The 14,992-nt window shown below is 38.5% G+C and overlaps 1 protein-coding gene across 1 annotated transcript; it reads left to right on the top strand.

The window, feature by feature from the left end:
• LOC122646267 (DEAD-box ATP-dependent RNA helicase 53, mitochondrial-like) lies at window positions 1-9,643 on the top strand. The gene is made up of 8 exons (XM_043839790.1): window positions 1-456; window positions 1,642-1,769; window positions 1,933-2,344; window positions 2,644-2,742; window positions 2,907-3,131; window positions 4,590-4,751; window positions 5,829-6,295; window positions 9,454-9,643. Exons 1-7 carry the CDS (start codon window positions 31-33, stop codon window positions 6,291-6,293), a joined length of 1,917 nt encoding a protein of 638 aa, XP_043695725.1. The 5' UTR covers window positions 1-30; the 3' UTR covers window positions 6,294-6,295; window positions 9,454-9,643.
• The last annotated feature ends 5,349 nt before the right edge of the window (window positions 9,644-14,992 follow it).

Below are 14,992 nucleotides of genomic sequence, written 5' to 3'. Positions count from 1 at the left end.
GTTAGAATTCTTCTCACATCAATACAAACGATGAATTATTACCTCTTGAGAAAGTCAGCTTCAATCGCTTCTGTACTGTCGAGGCAGACTCGATCTTCTTTGATCTCAGTAGAGGCATTTCGTTTTGCTCCTGCTGCAATATCTACTGAAGCTTTTAAAGATGCCATCTGTAGCACTGAAATTAGTTCACCTTCGTGTTTAAAGTTGCCGGCGAAGCTTGAGTTTGGTTTGGGAGCAAGAGGTTTTCATTTTTTGACTGCCCCGCGTGAATTTAAGGCTTCTACAGTTACACAAGTGGGTTATGCTGTTGATGATTTATTAGATGAAGAGAAGTTATCTGGGAAGAAGGTTGGTGGTGAGAAAGATGAGGGGCTTGAGATTTCCAAGCTTGGGATTGCTCCCGAGATTGTTTCCACTCTTGCAAGGAAAGGAATTACTAAGCTCTTCCCAATTCAGGTACTTCCAGCATTCGTATTCAAATGTTGATTTTGTTGATTTCAAATTTGATTAAAGGAAGTTCTCTGATATCGAACATTGTTAGCCGTCAGAAAATTATCCAAGTGCTAAAATTCCTTTCTGAAAATCTGGTGTAGTTTGAAACAGTTTGGGGTGGGGAGATATTTATACATCACTGTAGAATTGAATAAATAATTAGACAGTGTGTATGATGTGTCATGGGGCGAGGCAATTTTGGCTGTCCTATACCTTGCTATGGTATATTACTTCGAAACTTCTATATGAAACATGAGAACAAATGACAAAATATTTTTTTCTGACAGATGCTGTAGGCAGTAACTTTATTAATGTTTTGTGTTTATGTACTTCTTGTTGGCAAAGGCAGTTTGAAGAAATGTTCTTTTCTTAATCCTAAATTGCTAATGCATGCTTGATCAGTTTTGTCTAGTTAGGGACTTGGTTGGATCAATACAGGGGTTCAGTTTATCAGGAAGCACTGGGACAATCAGTTCTCTGCTTTACACCCATTTCCATGCTTGTAATGGTCAATCTATGTCTGAATCTGCTAAATGCTAGGTTGCAACTGGGAGATGCAGATCTAGTTCTTTGGATTTAACTTTTTTTTGTAAATATATTTTTAAGGCATAATTGTCGCAGTACGTCCCTGAAAATAAGTTGGGAGAGCATTCCTGTATTGATAACCGTAGATTTAACCCCATTGATTTTCAGCCGTGGAATTGCTTTAGTCATATTTTACCCTATCTCCCTCCCTTCTGCATCCCCTCCCACACTTTGGTCTTACAGCTATTCGTGTTGATGCTATTGATAGCAACTACAGACACATCTCTTAAAATCCCATTGTAGATAGCCGAGAAGTTGCTCTTCCTCAACAGTTTCACCTCTAAGAGAATTGGCTAACATTCATCCATCAGTCAATGCATTTACTTTTTTATCAAGTTAAGTCTTTCTCTTGAGTCTGGATATGGCTCAGTCCATTAGTCAATGCATCTACTTTTTTATCAAGTTAAGTCTTTCTCTTGAGTCTGAATATGGCTCTACTACCTGATTGAAGACACCTTTTATCTTTTTTTTTTGTTTTTTTTTTTATCACAAAGACACCTATATCTTGTTTGATGCTATTCTAAATAATGTTTATTTAACTTTTCTTGTCTTGTCTTTGTCCAGAGGGCTGTGTTGGAACCAGCAATGCAGGGGCGTGACATGATTGGTCGGGCTAGAACAGGAACCGGGAAGACTCTAGCTTTTGGCATTCCCATTATGGATAAAATAATTCAATTCAATGCCAAGCATGGGTTTGTGACTTTTGCCACACTTTTTCTTTTTCTTAGAGAATTTTAATGGTGCAGATAGAATTAACTATGGAATAATCTGCTAGTTACCTGGGATTTAGCTGTTTGATATAATACATGATGTCCTACTGTTACCCTCCCTCCTCAATTTCTGTAATTTCTGCAGTCGTGGAAGGAACCCTTTAGCCTTAGTATTGGCTCCAACAAGAGAGCTTGCACGGCAAGTTGAGAAGGAATTTCATGATTCTGCACCCAACTTGGATACACTTTGCGTCTATGGAGGTGTATCGATTTCACATCAAATGAGAACTCTTGACTATGGCGTTGATGTAATTGTTGGCACGCCAGGTCGAATTATTGATCTACTTAAGAGAGGTGCCTTGATTTTGTCGGAGGTTCAGTTTGTTGTTCTTGATGAGGCAGATCAGATGCTTGCTGTGGGATTTGATGAAGATGTTGAAATAATATTAGAGAGGTTACCCCAGAAGCGTCAGAGCATGATGTTTTCTGCCACAATGCCAAGCTGGATAAGAAAGCTCACCCAGAAGTATCTGAATGATCCATTAACTATTGATCTTGTGAGTGCATATATTTCTTCGCTTCATTTATATGTTCAGTTAATGAACTATTAATGATCATACTCACTTTCTTCTTGATGTTGTAGTTTCTTAAAGTATTGATCATGATCACTCTCTTCTTGATGTTGTAGTGTCTTAAAAGAATCACCTACTTGTCACAGCAATATTTGTTTAATAAATTCTAATTTCTTGAGGAGAAACAAGTTGGAAAAAGAATGCAAGAGACCTTTCTAGGTGAAATTTGTTATACTTCCAATCATCACATGATTGCACACTAATTGGGACTATTTCAACTGCAGGTAGGGGATTCTGATCAGAAGCTGGCAGAAGGGATAACTCTATATTCAATAGCATCAGACATGTATGGGAAGGCATCGATTATTGGTCCTCTAATAACGGTATCATTCCAGGATGTTCTTTTTGTCTGGACTTTTCTCATTTTCTTGAACCAGCACCTCTTGCTTTGGAAGTCCCTTGCAAGCTTTCAAGTTAATATAGATGCTCTTAGCATCTCAAATAGTATCTCCCTTTTCCTCAATTGGTGACCATCTGTCTTTGTTAGGAACATGCCAAAGGAGGCAAATGTATTGTTTTCACCCAAACCAAACGTGATGCTGATCGGTTGGCATATGCTATGGGGCGCAGTTTTAAATGTGAGGCTTTGCATGGGGATATATCACAGAATCAGAGGGAAAGGACACTTGCAGGTTTCCGGGATGGGCACTTTAATATCTTAGTTGCTACAGATGTTGCTGCTCGTGGGCTTGATATACCTAATGTTGATCTGGTAAGAGGTTTTTCATTGATACTCCCTCATTTTGATTTTGGCCAGTGCTATGCTAATATCTTGATTATCATATTATCATTATGGCATTCAAATTCCCTCGAATATGTTGGAGTATCATAATGAGTCTCTGGCCATGTAATGCAGAATTGATCTTCAACCAGTAAAGCGAGCAAGAGATCAATCGCAACAAGATCGCATATAGGGACAAACCAGTAATAAGAACAGAATTCTCTAGCACATCTTTTATTTTACATATTGAAGAAGAAAAAAAAAGGATATGACCAAGGCTTCACCACCTGGCTTGTGGGAATGGAATCACCCCAGTAGGGTGTGCTTGGAATCACCACCAGGAGGTGTTACAGCTTCACCACTGCAACCTGTCGAGATTCATCATTGAACCAAAGAAAACAAACTTTATTTCTCAACCATTTCTTCTATTATAACAATACATTGTCTAAATAAAAGACCTAAAAATTGAAAATAGAAACTAATGAACCATTCTTTCCAAAGATCAAAACCACAAGCAGAAGTCTGAAGGATTCAACCACAGTAACAGAACTAGTCGTAAAGCAGCAAAAACTAACAACAAAGTCGCAGAGAATAGGTAGCAATGTAGCGCACCCGAAGGCCTCACCTGACTGAAAAGGAGAATCAAGGCTTAAACTTATTCTATTCAATTTGATTCAATTCAAAATAAAAATAAAAACTCCACTCCCTTATAACCCTACAACCATAGTTATTAAATGAAAACTTCAGAACCTAGAAATATGAAACCCATTTCATAATCTAACTTAAACCAAACACTCTATCAGCACACGAATTCTCTCTTAGAAAACCAACTAAGACCCTGTATCGACTCATATGAGGAAGCCCATTTACAAATATGTACCCACAACTAAAGCCTGAAACTTGCACTTCTTCTTTACTGGATAAAACCTCAAGGTTCTCCAGACCAATTTACTGCTTATGTGGATGCACATAGGGAGCCACCTTGTGTGATGCCTGTTTATAACCACCCTGATCCGTGATGATATAAGGCACGCCTACTTGAATATATAAACAAAATAAAAATAAAATAGATCCTAATATCTTTAGTTGTTTGGTAATATGGTGATGGATGGTTTTAAGCAATTGATGTTTCCCCTCCAAGAAAAATAAGTAAGGGGTGGCTGACCGGTTAAATTTTTAGTTGATGTGTCTCAAGTGAAAAGGTGATTGGAGTAAACATTTAAAATTTTTTACTCTAGTTCTCCAATATAAGGGCTTTTCTGTATGCGTATTTGTTTGTGGATTTTGTTTTCTGAATTGTAGGCATGCATATTTTTTTTGTGGATTTATTGTTTAAGTACAGTTTCATTCAAGCTTCAAGTTCTACAATCGTTTACTGTTCCAAGACTAACATCAGTTCAGTGTTCAGCTGTTTCCATTTTCTGACTTGCACATTTTTTTTTGGCTCAGATAATACATTTTGAACTTCCAAGTACTTCAGAGTTATTTGTTCATAGATCTGGCCGAACTGGACGAGCTGGAAAAAAGGGAACTGCTGTTCTCATTTATACAGATCAGCAACACAGGGCTGTCAGAATGATTGAGCGAGATGTTGGATGCAAGTTTACCGAGGTTTATGCCTATCTCCAACTTAATGCATGTACTGTGAGGCAGAAAACTAAGATGCTAACTATAGAGATCTGTGAGCCTCACAGTCCAATGACATCCCAGAAAAATAAATTTTCCTTTTTATCCCTTATTTTACAATGTTCCTAATTCCCAGAATTCCATGTGACATGCTTAGATGGGACAGTGAACAACCTGTGAGGTTAGCCAAACCCTGCAGAAAACAGTATGCGAGGATAAAAACCCACTGTCAGCATAGTTGTCAAGGCGTCGCCTAGGTGGTCGCCTTGATTTTGGACCCTCTTCAACGCCTTGGGTCGCCTAGATGCCGTGACAACTAAGACTGTCAGCAACCATTACAATCCTTAGATTAGCATGTGCCTAGATGAGCTGTGGTCTGAAAAGCAACCAAGGACTTTTGCCATCTGGGAGTGACTGTGTGTGGTAAAGGTTTTGTGGTGAGTCCACCTAGCCAAAATATGTGAGTGGCCTCTCAATTTGAGACTCATGGATGGGTGATATTTCCATTTCAACTATCGGATAGATAGGAAACACTATTTATAGGCCACTTTAAAGCTCTTGGTGCAAGTGAACTGTTTGTCTTCCCCCAAGCAACCCTCCGAAAATGGAAAAGAAAAATAAAAAAAGAGGAGTTTTGAATCTATCCTCTTGGAACAATTGTCTCAGACCCATTCAAACCATTTTATAAAAATATTGACTTGTCGATCATTCTTCAAGGCATTACTCATCCACATTGGAGGATCCTGAGGTCTTATCACGGGTCAATCTTTAGCTGGGATGAACATGGTGCTTCTTAAGTCCAAATAATTTACTGTAAACCACTATTGTAGTTTGTATACCTTTGGACACACTTTGGATTTTTTCACATGCTTGTTTTGGTTGAACCTGCCTTCAGTTGGTCGTGGGTTCCAAAATCACATGGACCCACCATGTTTGCTATGTGAGAAGAGAGTTAAACTTATAAAATACACCAGCCATTGTGAATGTTAATGTTTAAACATGTAAACATGCACGTACATGCTTTTCCTGTTGGAGACTGCTGACCTCAATTCTTGTTTGCAGCTCCCCAGGATTGCTGTTGAGGCTGGAGATCGGGATTTATTTGGTGAGATGGGAGGTGGTGGTCGGTTTGGCTCAGCAGGTGGCCGATTTAGTGATTCTAGTTTTGGCCGGTCTGGCTTTGGCCGTTCTGGTGGCTTTGGTAGATCTTCAGGTCGCATGGGTGGTTTTGGTGAATCAGGGCCTGGTCGGTTTGGTTCTTTTGGTGGATCTAGTTCGGGTCGATCTGGTGATGGATTTGGCAGCTATGGCTCAAGCCGCTCTGGCAACTATGGTGGTTCTGGTGACTTTGGCAGTTCAGGTCGTTCGAGTGATTTTGGTTCTGGTCGTTCTCGCGAATTTGGTGGTTCAGGTCGTCCAAGTGGTTTTGGGGAGTCCGGTCCAAGCCACTTTGGAGGATCCAGTTCAAGCCGTTTTCGTGGCTTTGATGGTGGTAATCCTGACAATGATCGGAGGTATTCTGATTAAAGGTTAGTTGAGTCATTCTTTCTCCCAAGGTAAAACTAAGTAGGAAGTCATCTTTCCCCTCCTCCCCCCCCCCCCCCCCCCACTTTCTCTAATTGACCTTGTATACTGTAAGAATAATATGAAATAGACTAAAGTAGTTTCACTCTCTCTTTCAAAATTAACTTTTTGTATACCATAAGAATATCAATCAGACTGTGTAGATAATCTTATTTATTGAATTACCATATTCACGTAACTTCATGTACAAGTTCATTTAATTTTTTAGTACTCAACTACTGCATTTTCATACACTTTGTCTACGAGGAATTGCATCCTGCACCTATTTCATAGAAAACTTTGTGGGATGATGAAATCCAGGTTAATGTTAATTTAGATTTTTGTACACAGATCATGTAGTTTCTCCACAGAATAAAAGTGATGGCTTTTAAGGGATGTTTCCATAGAATTAAAGGTAACTGGATGAAATTAAGATTGTGTTCAGAGTGCTCACTGCTACTAAACTCAATTTGAAGGTAAATCTTATGAGATGGCTGTGAGACTAACCATGCTACCTCCTACCACAAATCCTCAGGATGAGGTATATGGAATCCAAACAGAATCCAGACCTGACCTTCAACTAATCTATCAATTTAATCCAGCGGTGTAAGGAATCTTTTGTTCCTGGAGTTCATAATACAAATAATCATACTAAATGTTGTTAAAAATGAAATTCACGAGATAACAGCTTCAGTCAGGATAGAAACTCTGTTTATATCTATGAACACATTGATGAAGTTTTAGTCTAGTGTTATTTGCATCAGTTACATAGCCCTGGTCTATTCAATCGTATACACTGCCAATTTAAGCAGTTGCATGACTTGTTGAAAGTACAAATTATTGCTTACACAATTTGGAGTCCTTGTGAGACTTGTTTGGAGAATTTTTTCAAATTAAACATTAGTTGCCTGAGAAATGCAAGTAGGGGTAGTGGTAGGATTTATTTTAATTTTATACTTTTGGTATGTTGTGGGGGGCAAATTGTCTTTTCTTTATTTGTATTTGCAAATGTTTATATTTCTTTCGTTTCCCTAAATTTGCAATAACTAATTTTTTGTCAGTTATTTATTTGGTTAGGTGTATGTTGCATTTCCTTTTTTTTTTTTTTTTTCCCCTTTTCTGGTCGGTATATAGAAAACAATTCTATTCTGTTTCTTTTATGGGGTAAGTGGTGCTTGGCCTATTTGAAGAGTAGTTTGTACTGCATGCAAGCTTTATCTGGCTGGAGGTGCTGGGGACAAGAGCAGAGACATCTGTGCTGTGTAGCCTGGGTTTAGCATTTGAAAGATCCTGACAGATTGGGAAGATTGCTTAAATTTACCCCCTTATTCTTGATACTTGCAGCTAGGTGAGCCTCAATCTCTAGGTATTCACCTGGATTAAAGTTGAGGTGTTTCAATTTGGTGGTGAAACTTGTATTAGGGTTAGTAGCATTTATGCAGTTGGATTTATGATTTATAAAGGAGTTCCAATGTGATGAGGATCTTCTAATTGTGAAAGCATCCAAGACCACCTCAAATGGCTCTGTCTTGTAACCCACAAAAACACTAAAAAACACTTTTATTGGATCCGTGGTTGCAGCTTAACTCGCTTCTGCTTTATGATTGACATGGATGATCATCCTTTCTGCCTCACTAGACATATTTGGGGATGTTTTTGAAAGTAAATGTGTGGTGGATCCTTGAATGTGCACTCAGATGACAAATTCGTGAGTCCAGATTTTGCTACTTGACAACTTAATGCAATCCTGGGTTCTGAAACCCTAGTTTTGGATCACTATGGGCCCACAAGAATGTTAATAACAGAAATTAAGAGAATAATGTCAATTCCATATATATTTTGAGGTTCAGAACTCTATTGGGTAGGGTAAACTAGAACTGGGGAAAAAGGGGCTTGAAACTTAAAAGAGATAGTTGTTTCTTGAATTATAGCAATGTATGGAGACAAAACAGAATCAACTTATGAGGGCAAAGGGCTTGTGATTAATGATTAATCATCAAAGGAATTGGACCTACTTGTAAATTTGAAGACTTACTGTCTTCTTCAACCTCACGAAGGACCAGCAAGAGTGGAACCCAAGTCAGATTCGAAAGAGCGAACTCCCACAATAGGCCTTCCATCAACCTGAAGTTTCAGGTGATGATTCGTAGATCATAGGTCTATTGAATCGATTCAACAAGTACATGATTCAACAACCTGAAACTTTAAGTATAACTTTCTGAAACTGATCTAGGCGGTAACTAGATCTCAAGGAGGGTTTCAGATTTGTTTCTCAATACAGACTTAATTATTAGGGAACCAGACTGTAGGTGCTAGGTCACCTATGGGAGAGTGACTTTCACCCAAAATACCAGGTTGAATGGATCTAATATGAAAGAGATTGATCAACTGTTTGTTGGCTGCAACTATCATCTTGAAGAGATTACAACCGATAGTTCTTTAATGAACGAAATAATAGTAGATAGTAGGAATGAGATTCGATGATGAAGTCTGACCTGGGGGGATGAACCAGAAGGATTAAAGTCGAGCAGGGACTAGGGAGGGAGGAGAGGACCAAACGAATCAACTTTGACTCCAAAACTTACGGTAACAGCTAATCAATTTCATTTCATTCCATATTCCAAAAACTGCGAACTAATGAATGATTACATGTATATATAGAGTTTATTCCCGGTTGTAATCAACTTGTAAAACACAGTTCAAAGTTAATTTTGTGTGTGTAACTGCATTACTGCTGACCTGTTCTTAAGACAAATTAATAGTGTATCTGTTGGTCTCCTGTCAAAAATTTGTTTGAATGGTGCTAGTCAATGAAATCTGGGGTTCTTAAACCTCCAACACATTTCATTGAGGCCTATTCCTCAATTGGATGGGATTCATCCTGTACATAGGAGCTGTTTGCTTTAGATTTTTCTTTGACCTCATTTGACCTGAAAGAAATGCAATTAAAAAATGAGAATTCTTTTTTGAATTATGTTTTTTTCTTGGAGAAAAATATTGAGACTACTACTACGGCATTCAAAGCCAACCTTGTATTTATCTGATCTATATGTTTAGAAGAATTGAGCTTTGTTGCATCACTGGATTTTTATTGGTTAATGAATTGTGCTTGGTTTTATCTCAGATTGACAGATGGCCACGGGGTCGGTGGATAGTTTCATTTCACCATTCAATCAAGAGCTAGTGATTTAATCTGTGGTTAAATGTAAGTTTTAGTTTATTTGGTCATGTTAAAAGCCATATATAGGGAAAGAGAATGACTGCTAGTTTGTATTCTATTGCAAGTCTCGAATGAAAATAATTTTGTTTTGATATTCTCAATATGTAAATTATGTCCTTTGTTCCTAACCTACTAGTATTTCTTGAACAGTTCACCGAAGGCTAATGGAAAGAATGGAAATAGTGAAAATCCAAAGATTATTTATTCCTAACCTACGGATTTTTTTGAAACAGTTCATCAAAGCGTATGGTGTGGAATTAATTCGGTTACACATATGATATGATAAAGATGTTGCTTTTCTTATTTCTTTTATTTTTTCTCTTCTCATTTTAGTCATATTCTTTGCATTTCTAACTGAAATGATATATGAATGCATTTGCAATCTTACTGGTGGTTTTGACCTTTTAGCATGATCTTGGAAACTGTTATCAAGGAGATATAGGGAATAGGAGTATTATACAGTGAAATAGGGTTATTTGTGATAAGGTTGTCGAAGTCATTTAAACTGCAAAGTTAGCGGGCCTGATGTATTAGGTATTGTGTTCTTCTTTGTAATGCTGGTAACTAAGGAGTGTTCACTGGTTAATTAGTAGTCATCAAATTCAATTCTCGGTCATTATATCTTAAATTTTGATTAGATTTACTGACCATTATCAGGGTTCATATTTTTGGTTGGAGTTGGACTGACAATTTGGTTGAGTGGTCTAGTTGTGATTTGATCTTATTGACCAGGCAATGGTCCAGAAGGCATGGACGATTACAGGCTTGGTTTTTTGGTGATCATTTTGTCAGTCTGGGGGGGCATGGACATTAAAGACCTTGGAACTGTTATTGTGCATACAAGTTCAACATTCATTTTTGGTTCTTAATGAATATAGGGTTGAAATTTGGTCTGAAGTGGTTCAGATTATCATGCAAAAATGATTGTATATTATTCAGCAAAAGCGTAGACACAGGAATTTGTTGGTTTTGGAAATAGATCATGCTAGATTCAAAGCTGATTGGCTCAAATAATTTTCTACCTTTAAGGGGTTGTCACTGAAGGCTGCATTAAGCTCTGTTTGAAGAAGAATAAAGGGCAATATTTGTACTTTCTCTATATTATTTCGCGGATTTTTTTAGACATGAAACACTGGGTCATGCTGTAAAACTGTATGTATCTTCTTTTTTACTTGCTCTGAAATGAAATCTGTTTTTCAGACCTATTACATTTATTTTCTATTTTTCATTTCTGCCATATTATGGGGAAAAAAATACTCAGGAAACTCCAACCGAGACTGAATGGTGCTGGACATACAGTGGAGAAAAAACCTCATAGGGTGGTTATATTGGTGTATTCAGAGAAATCTGAGGAATTGATTCAAATGACAAGTAGCAGAGAGAAATTGAGTAGGTTATAGCATTTCTTTTTGGGGCAAAAATAATGATGGAAACCAATGCTTCATTACTGTTGGATGAAATCGAATGAAGTCCAGTGATGATGAATTATATCAATGAGGAGGAAAAATGAAATTGTGTGGGGTCTGTATGCATTATTAATAAAAGTGACAATAGAAACCAAACCAATTTAAGGACCTTTCTAGCTAAATAATGACCACAAGGGGTCAAAGACGTACTCTTAAGATTTGGGGGGGGGGGGGGGGGGGGGGGGGGGGGGGGGGGGGGGGGGGGGGGGTGGTGGGGGGGGGGGGGGGGGGGGGGGGGGGGGGGGGGGGGGGGGGGGGGGGGGGGGGGGGGGGGGGGGGGGGGGGGGGGGGGGGGGGGGGGGGGGGGGGGGGGGGGGGGGGGGGGGGGGGGGTTTTTTTTTTTTTTGGGGGGGGGGGGGGGGGGGGGGGGGGGGGGGGGGGGGGGGGGGGGGGGGGGGGGGGGATGGATGAGAATTTATCTTTGCGAAAAACATCTAGACTTTTCTCACTCATGTGGTTAAGTTGCAGATGGTACAAGTTTGGTAGAGAATGTTCAAAATTAATGTTAACCTTGCCTTTGGATAACTGACTGTTGGTTTTATAAAGAGAGCAACACTTCTTGTTTTTTGCCACAACAAGAGAGCCATTTTTCGACCTTTAAAACCCCATTGCGAAACTATGAGTTATATATACCCTTAATCTTCAAGTTTCTCAATCGAGATGAGATTCAAGCCGAGCTCTGGAATATATCTCACATCATTGAGAATCAACTTGCAGTTTACATTGGTTGTAATGCAAATATCATTGGTTTCTATCTTTACCGAATTGTCACATGTCACATTAACATAACATTCACCACACATCAATAAGAATAGAACTCCATCAGAAGCAACTATAATGGCTTCTTCTTCTTCTTTTTAATTTCCTTCACTATATTTCTCTCCCTTCTAATTCTTCTTTAAATTTTCAACATTCCTTTATGTGCTTAGACTTCTCGCAATAGTAAGAAGCTATCTCTTTTCTTGATTTGGATCTCCCTTTTGATTTATTTCAATCGTGGTTTTTTTTATGTTTTGATATTTCTCATTTTTCAGTAATTAATGAATGTTAATGAGAGGAACCTGAAGATTTTCTTCTCATTTCTTCATTCGCAAACTATTGGTAACTTGACTCATAGTAATATCTATTGAGTGCTGAGTTGCTAATGATACAACAAGAGTCTTCCAACTGTTATGCAATGCGTTTAACTACAACAATTCTTGTAGCTCATTATCTAGTACCATCTTTTGATTTACAATGTTTTATGTTTCATTCAAGTGTTTTGCAATCAACCCATTCTTTTTAAACTTCAAGTTTACAAATTTTCTAACTAAGAACACATTATTACATTCTTCTTTCATGGAATTCTTATCCAAAGCTCGAAAGTTTTTGTTTTCAGAGGCATTATCCAATTTTTAACTCTTATCTGTTTTATGAATTTCAGATGGGAGGTGTGTTTTGAAACTGGACCACCATTGTGATGTCAATTGCGTTGGGACTCTATCAGCATATTCGATTCATTTAAAGCTTGAAAGTTGTTTTCGCACGAAAGATAGAACATGCAGGGGGATATTTCCCTTGTTGGACTGGTCTAAATCTTATATTTCATTTATTTTTATAAAATCTGAAATATTATATTGTTTTTGCATGTGTGAGTGAGGATCTTAATTGTATTTGGCTAAGTTTTGTGGGAGAATGTTATCCCTCTATGTGAAATGTAAATTGCACATTCTTGAGTATATCTAATGACGTTTTTCTTTCATTTTCAATAGTGGATGTATATTTATAACAATATATATCTTATAAATTTAAATTTTTTAAAAAAAGATTAAAAAAAATCTTTTACGACGGAATTTAATTTCCATCTCAAAAGATGTTTACCCATTCTGTGGTATATGATATAAACAATATCCTATTAATCAATCAAACCATATAATTAATTTTATTTCTTATTTCAATTAATTTGGTTTAGTGTTAAGGGAATGACGGCCAAATGATCATCAAAGGGTCTTTTCTGCCCTAATTTTCATATGGCAATTTTTCTCCCTAGAAATTCCATTTGTATGGTGGATTTTTCAAGGTTCGCACTCTTGATGCCCATGCCAAAAGTAGGGGTTCTCGTTCCTCTCTTTCTATTTTTGTATCCGACTAGATATGCCTAGACATTAACCCTGTAATCTTTTTCCTTTTATTCAGTTAAATCTAACCTTTTGAAAGAAAAAAAAAAAAAAGGCCCAGTGCACATTCTCATTGGCCCCATACTGATGCAGTGCTATACGACCAGACATTAATCTCCTGCCCTTAAAGTTAAAATAGAAACTTCAATAATCTTTACATTACAAATAGACCTCAAATACATTTCAAAAACTGAATATTATATTTTACTATATTTTGTAATGGAAACCTTTAAAAAAAACAAATAAAATAGAAATGCTATTCAAAATGGGAAAGAGAATGTTGTCTGGGCGTGTGCGGTGCGGTGCCCTTGCGCCCAGACACAGGGGCCAACAAAATGACTACCATGGCCCCCTTCCTAGAAAATTTTGTATTTCCATGCTGGTGTAACGGTCATTTTCGCACCCTGTGTCTAAGCACAAAGGTAGCGCATTGTACGTACCCAGTAGCGTTTTCTTTACCATTTAAAATATAGAACAAGGCAACATCATGAATGAGACAAATGTCAACATTAGACTATAACTTGAGAAAATCCCTTGCCACGCAGGCAAAGAGGATCCAAACTCTAAATCATTGCATTCGAGTCATGGTTTCACCCAATACCTAGCTGATACTGCACGGTTTTAAAGGTGATCGATTTCGATACCTGATCGATAATGCACGATTTTGAAAGTGACCAATATCGATACCTAACCGATACCGTATTACTGGAATTGTACGTACGAACAAAGGGTTATATCATAAAAATAAAAATAAAAAAAATAAAAACAAATTTTAAGAAACCTAGGGGTAAGTAAACTTGTCTGATACAGTCGATCCAAACCGATATCATATCAGTTTTGAAGATTACCGATACTCAATCCAATACCGTGCACTAAAACTATGATCCGAGTTCACATATGGTGAATCCAAACCCTCTCCCATGCACATACGTTGTCTTGTCTTGTTGTCACCATACATGACTCTGACAAGAAAACCTCCTACCACCTAAATAGAATTATCTCCTAATTAATAGGAACAAACAAACTCATCAAATCCTATTCCGGAGTTAATGCCAAGTGACGGGTTCTTCCGGATGAGGCGACACGGTCGTGTAAGATAATGTAATATGTAATATGGAGCTGCCAAATGTTCACGTTAGATGCGTAAGAAGGGTAGAACACTATTCGATTGCTATTATAAATAGAGCCACACCCTCACCTGTTCTCTTCACCAACCCAAGCATCCTTTTTCTTAATGAACATGGCGATCAAAGTAACAAAGCTGTGTTCCCTTCTCTTCCTCATCCTTTCCCTCTTCCTTCTTCTCTCTACCACCTTGTCTCTCGCTGAAGTTGATACTAAGGAAGAAGAAAACCAGCGCGACCCAAGGAGAGAATATCAACAATGCCAACGCCGTTGCCAGCAGCAAGAGCGAGACCCTCACCAGCAACAACACTGCCAACGACGTTGCCAGGAGGAGCAAGGGCGCAATGAGGAACTAGACAATCAACGTGATCCACAGAGAGATTACCAGCTGTGCCAGAGGCGCTGTCGGCAACAGGAGCGTGATCCACGCCAGCAGCAACAATGCCGAAGACACTGCCAAGAGAGATCTGAGCAGTGGCGTCAGGATGAGGATGAAGATACCCGCGATCCTCGGAGACAATCCCAGCAATGCCAGAGGCGTTGCCAGCAACAGGAGAGAGACCCACGCCAGCAACAACAGTGCAGGAGACGCTGCCAGGAGAGATCTGAGGAGTGGGATCAGAAAGAGGATGAAGATAACCGCGATCCTCGCAGACAATCCCAGCAATGCCAGAGGCGTTGTCAGCAACAGGAGAG

The sequence above is a fragment of the Telopea speciosissima genome, chromosome 11 (assembly GCF_018873765.1).
Source record: "Telopea speciosissima isolate NSW1024214 ecotype Mountain lineage chromosome 11, Tspe_v1, whole genome shotgun sequence".
Lineage (NCBI taxonomy): Eukaryota > Viridiplantae > Streptophyta > Magnoliopsida > Proteales > Proteaceae > Telopea > Telopea speciosissima.
This window is presented reverse-complemented; position numbering and strand designations above follow the sequence as displayed.

Coding starts and splice junctions, on each gene's coding strand:
- LOC122646267 (XM_043839790.1), top strand. CDS start 31: ATGAATTATTACCTCTTGAGAAAGTCAGCTTCAATCGCTTCTGTACTG. Junction 2,345..2,643: donor ATCCATTAACTATTGATCTT/GTGAGTGCATAT, acceptor TTTCAACTGCAG/GTAGGGGATTCTGATCAGAA. Junction 3,132..4,589: donor ATATACCTAATGTTGATCTG/GTAAGAGGTTTT, acceptor TTTTTGGCTCAG/ATAATACATTTTGAACTTCC.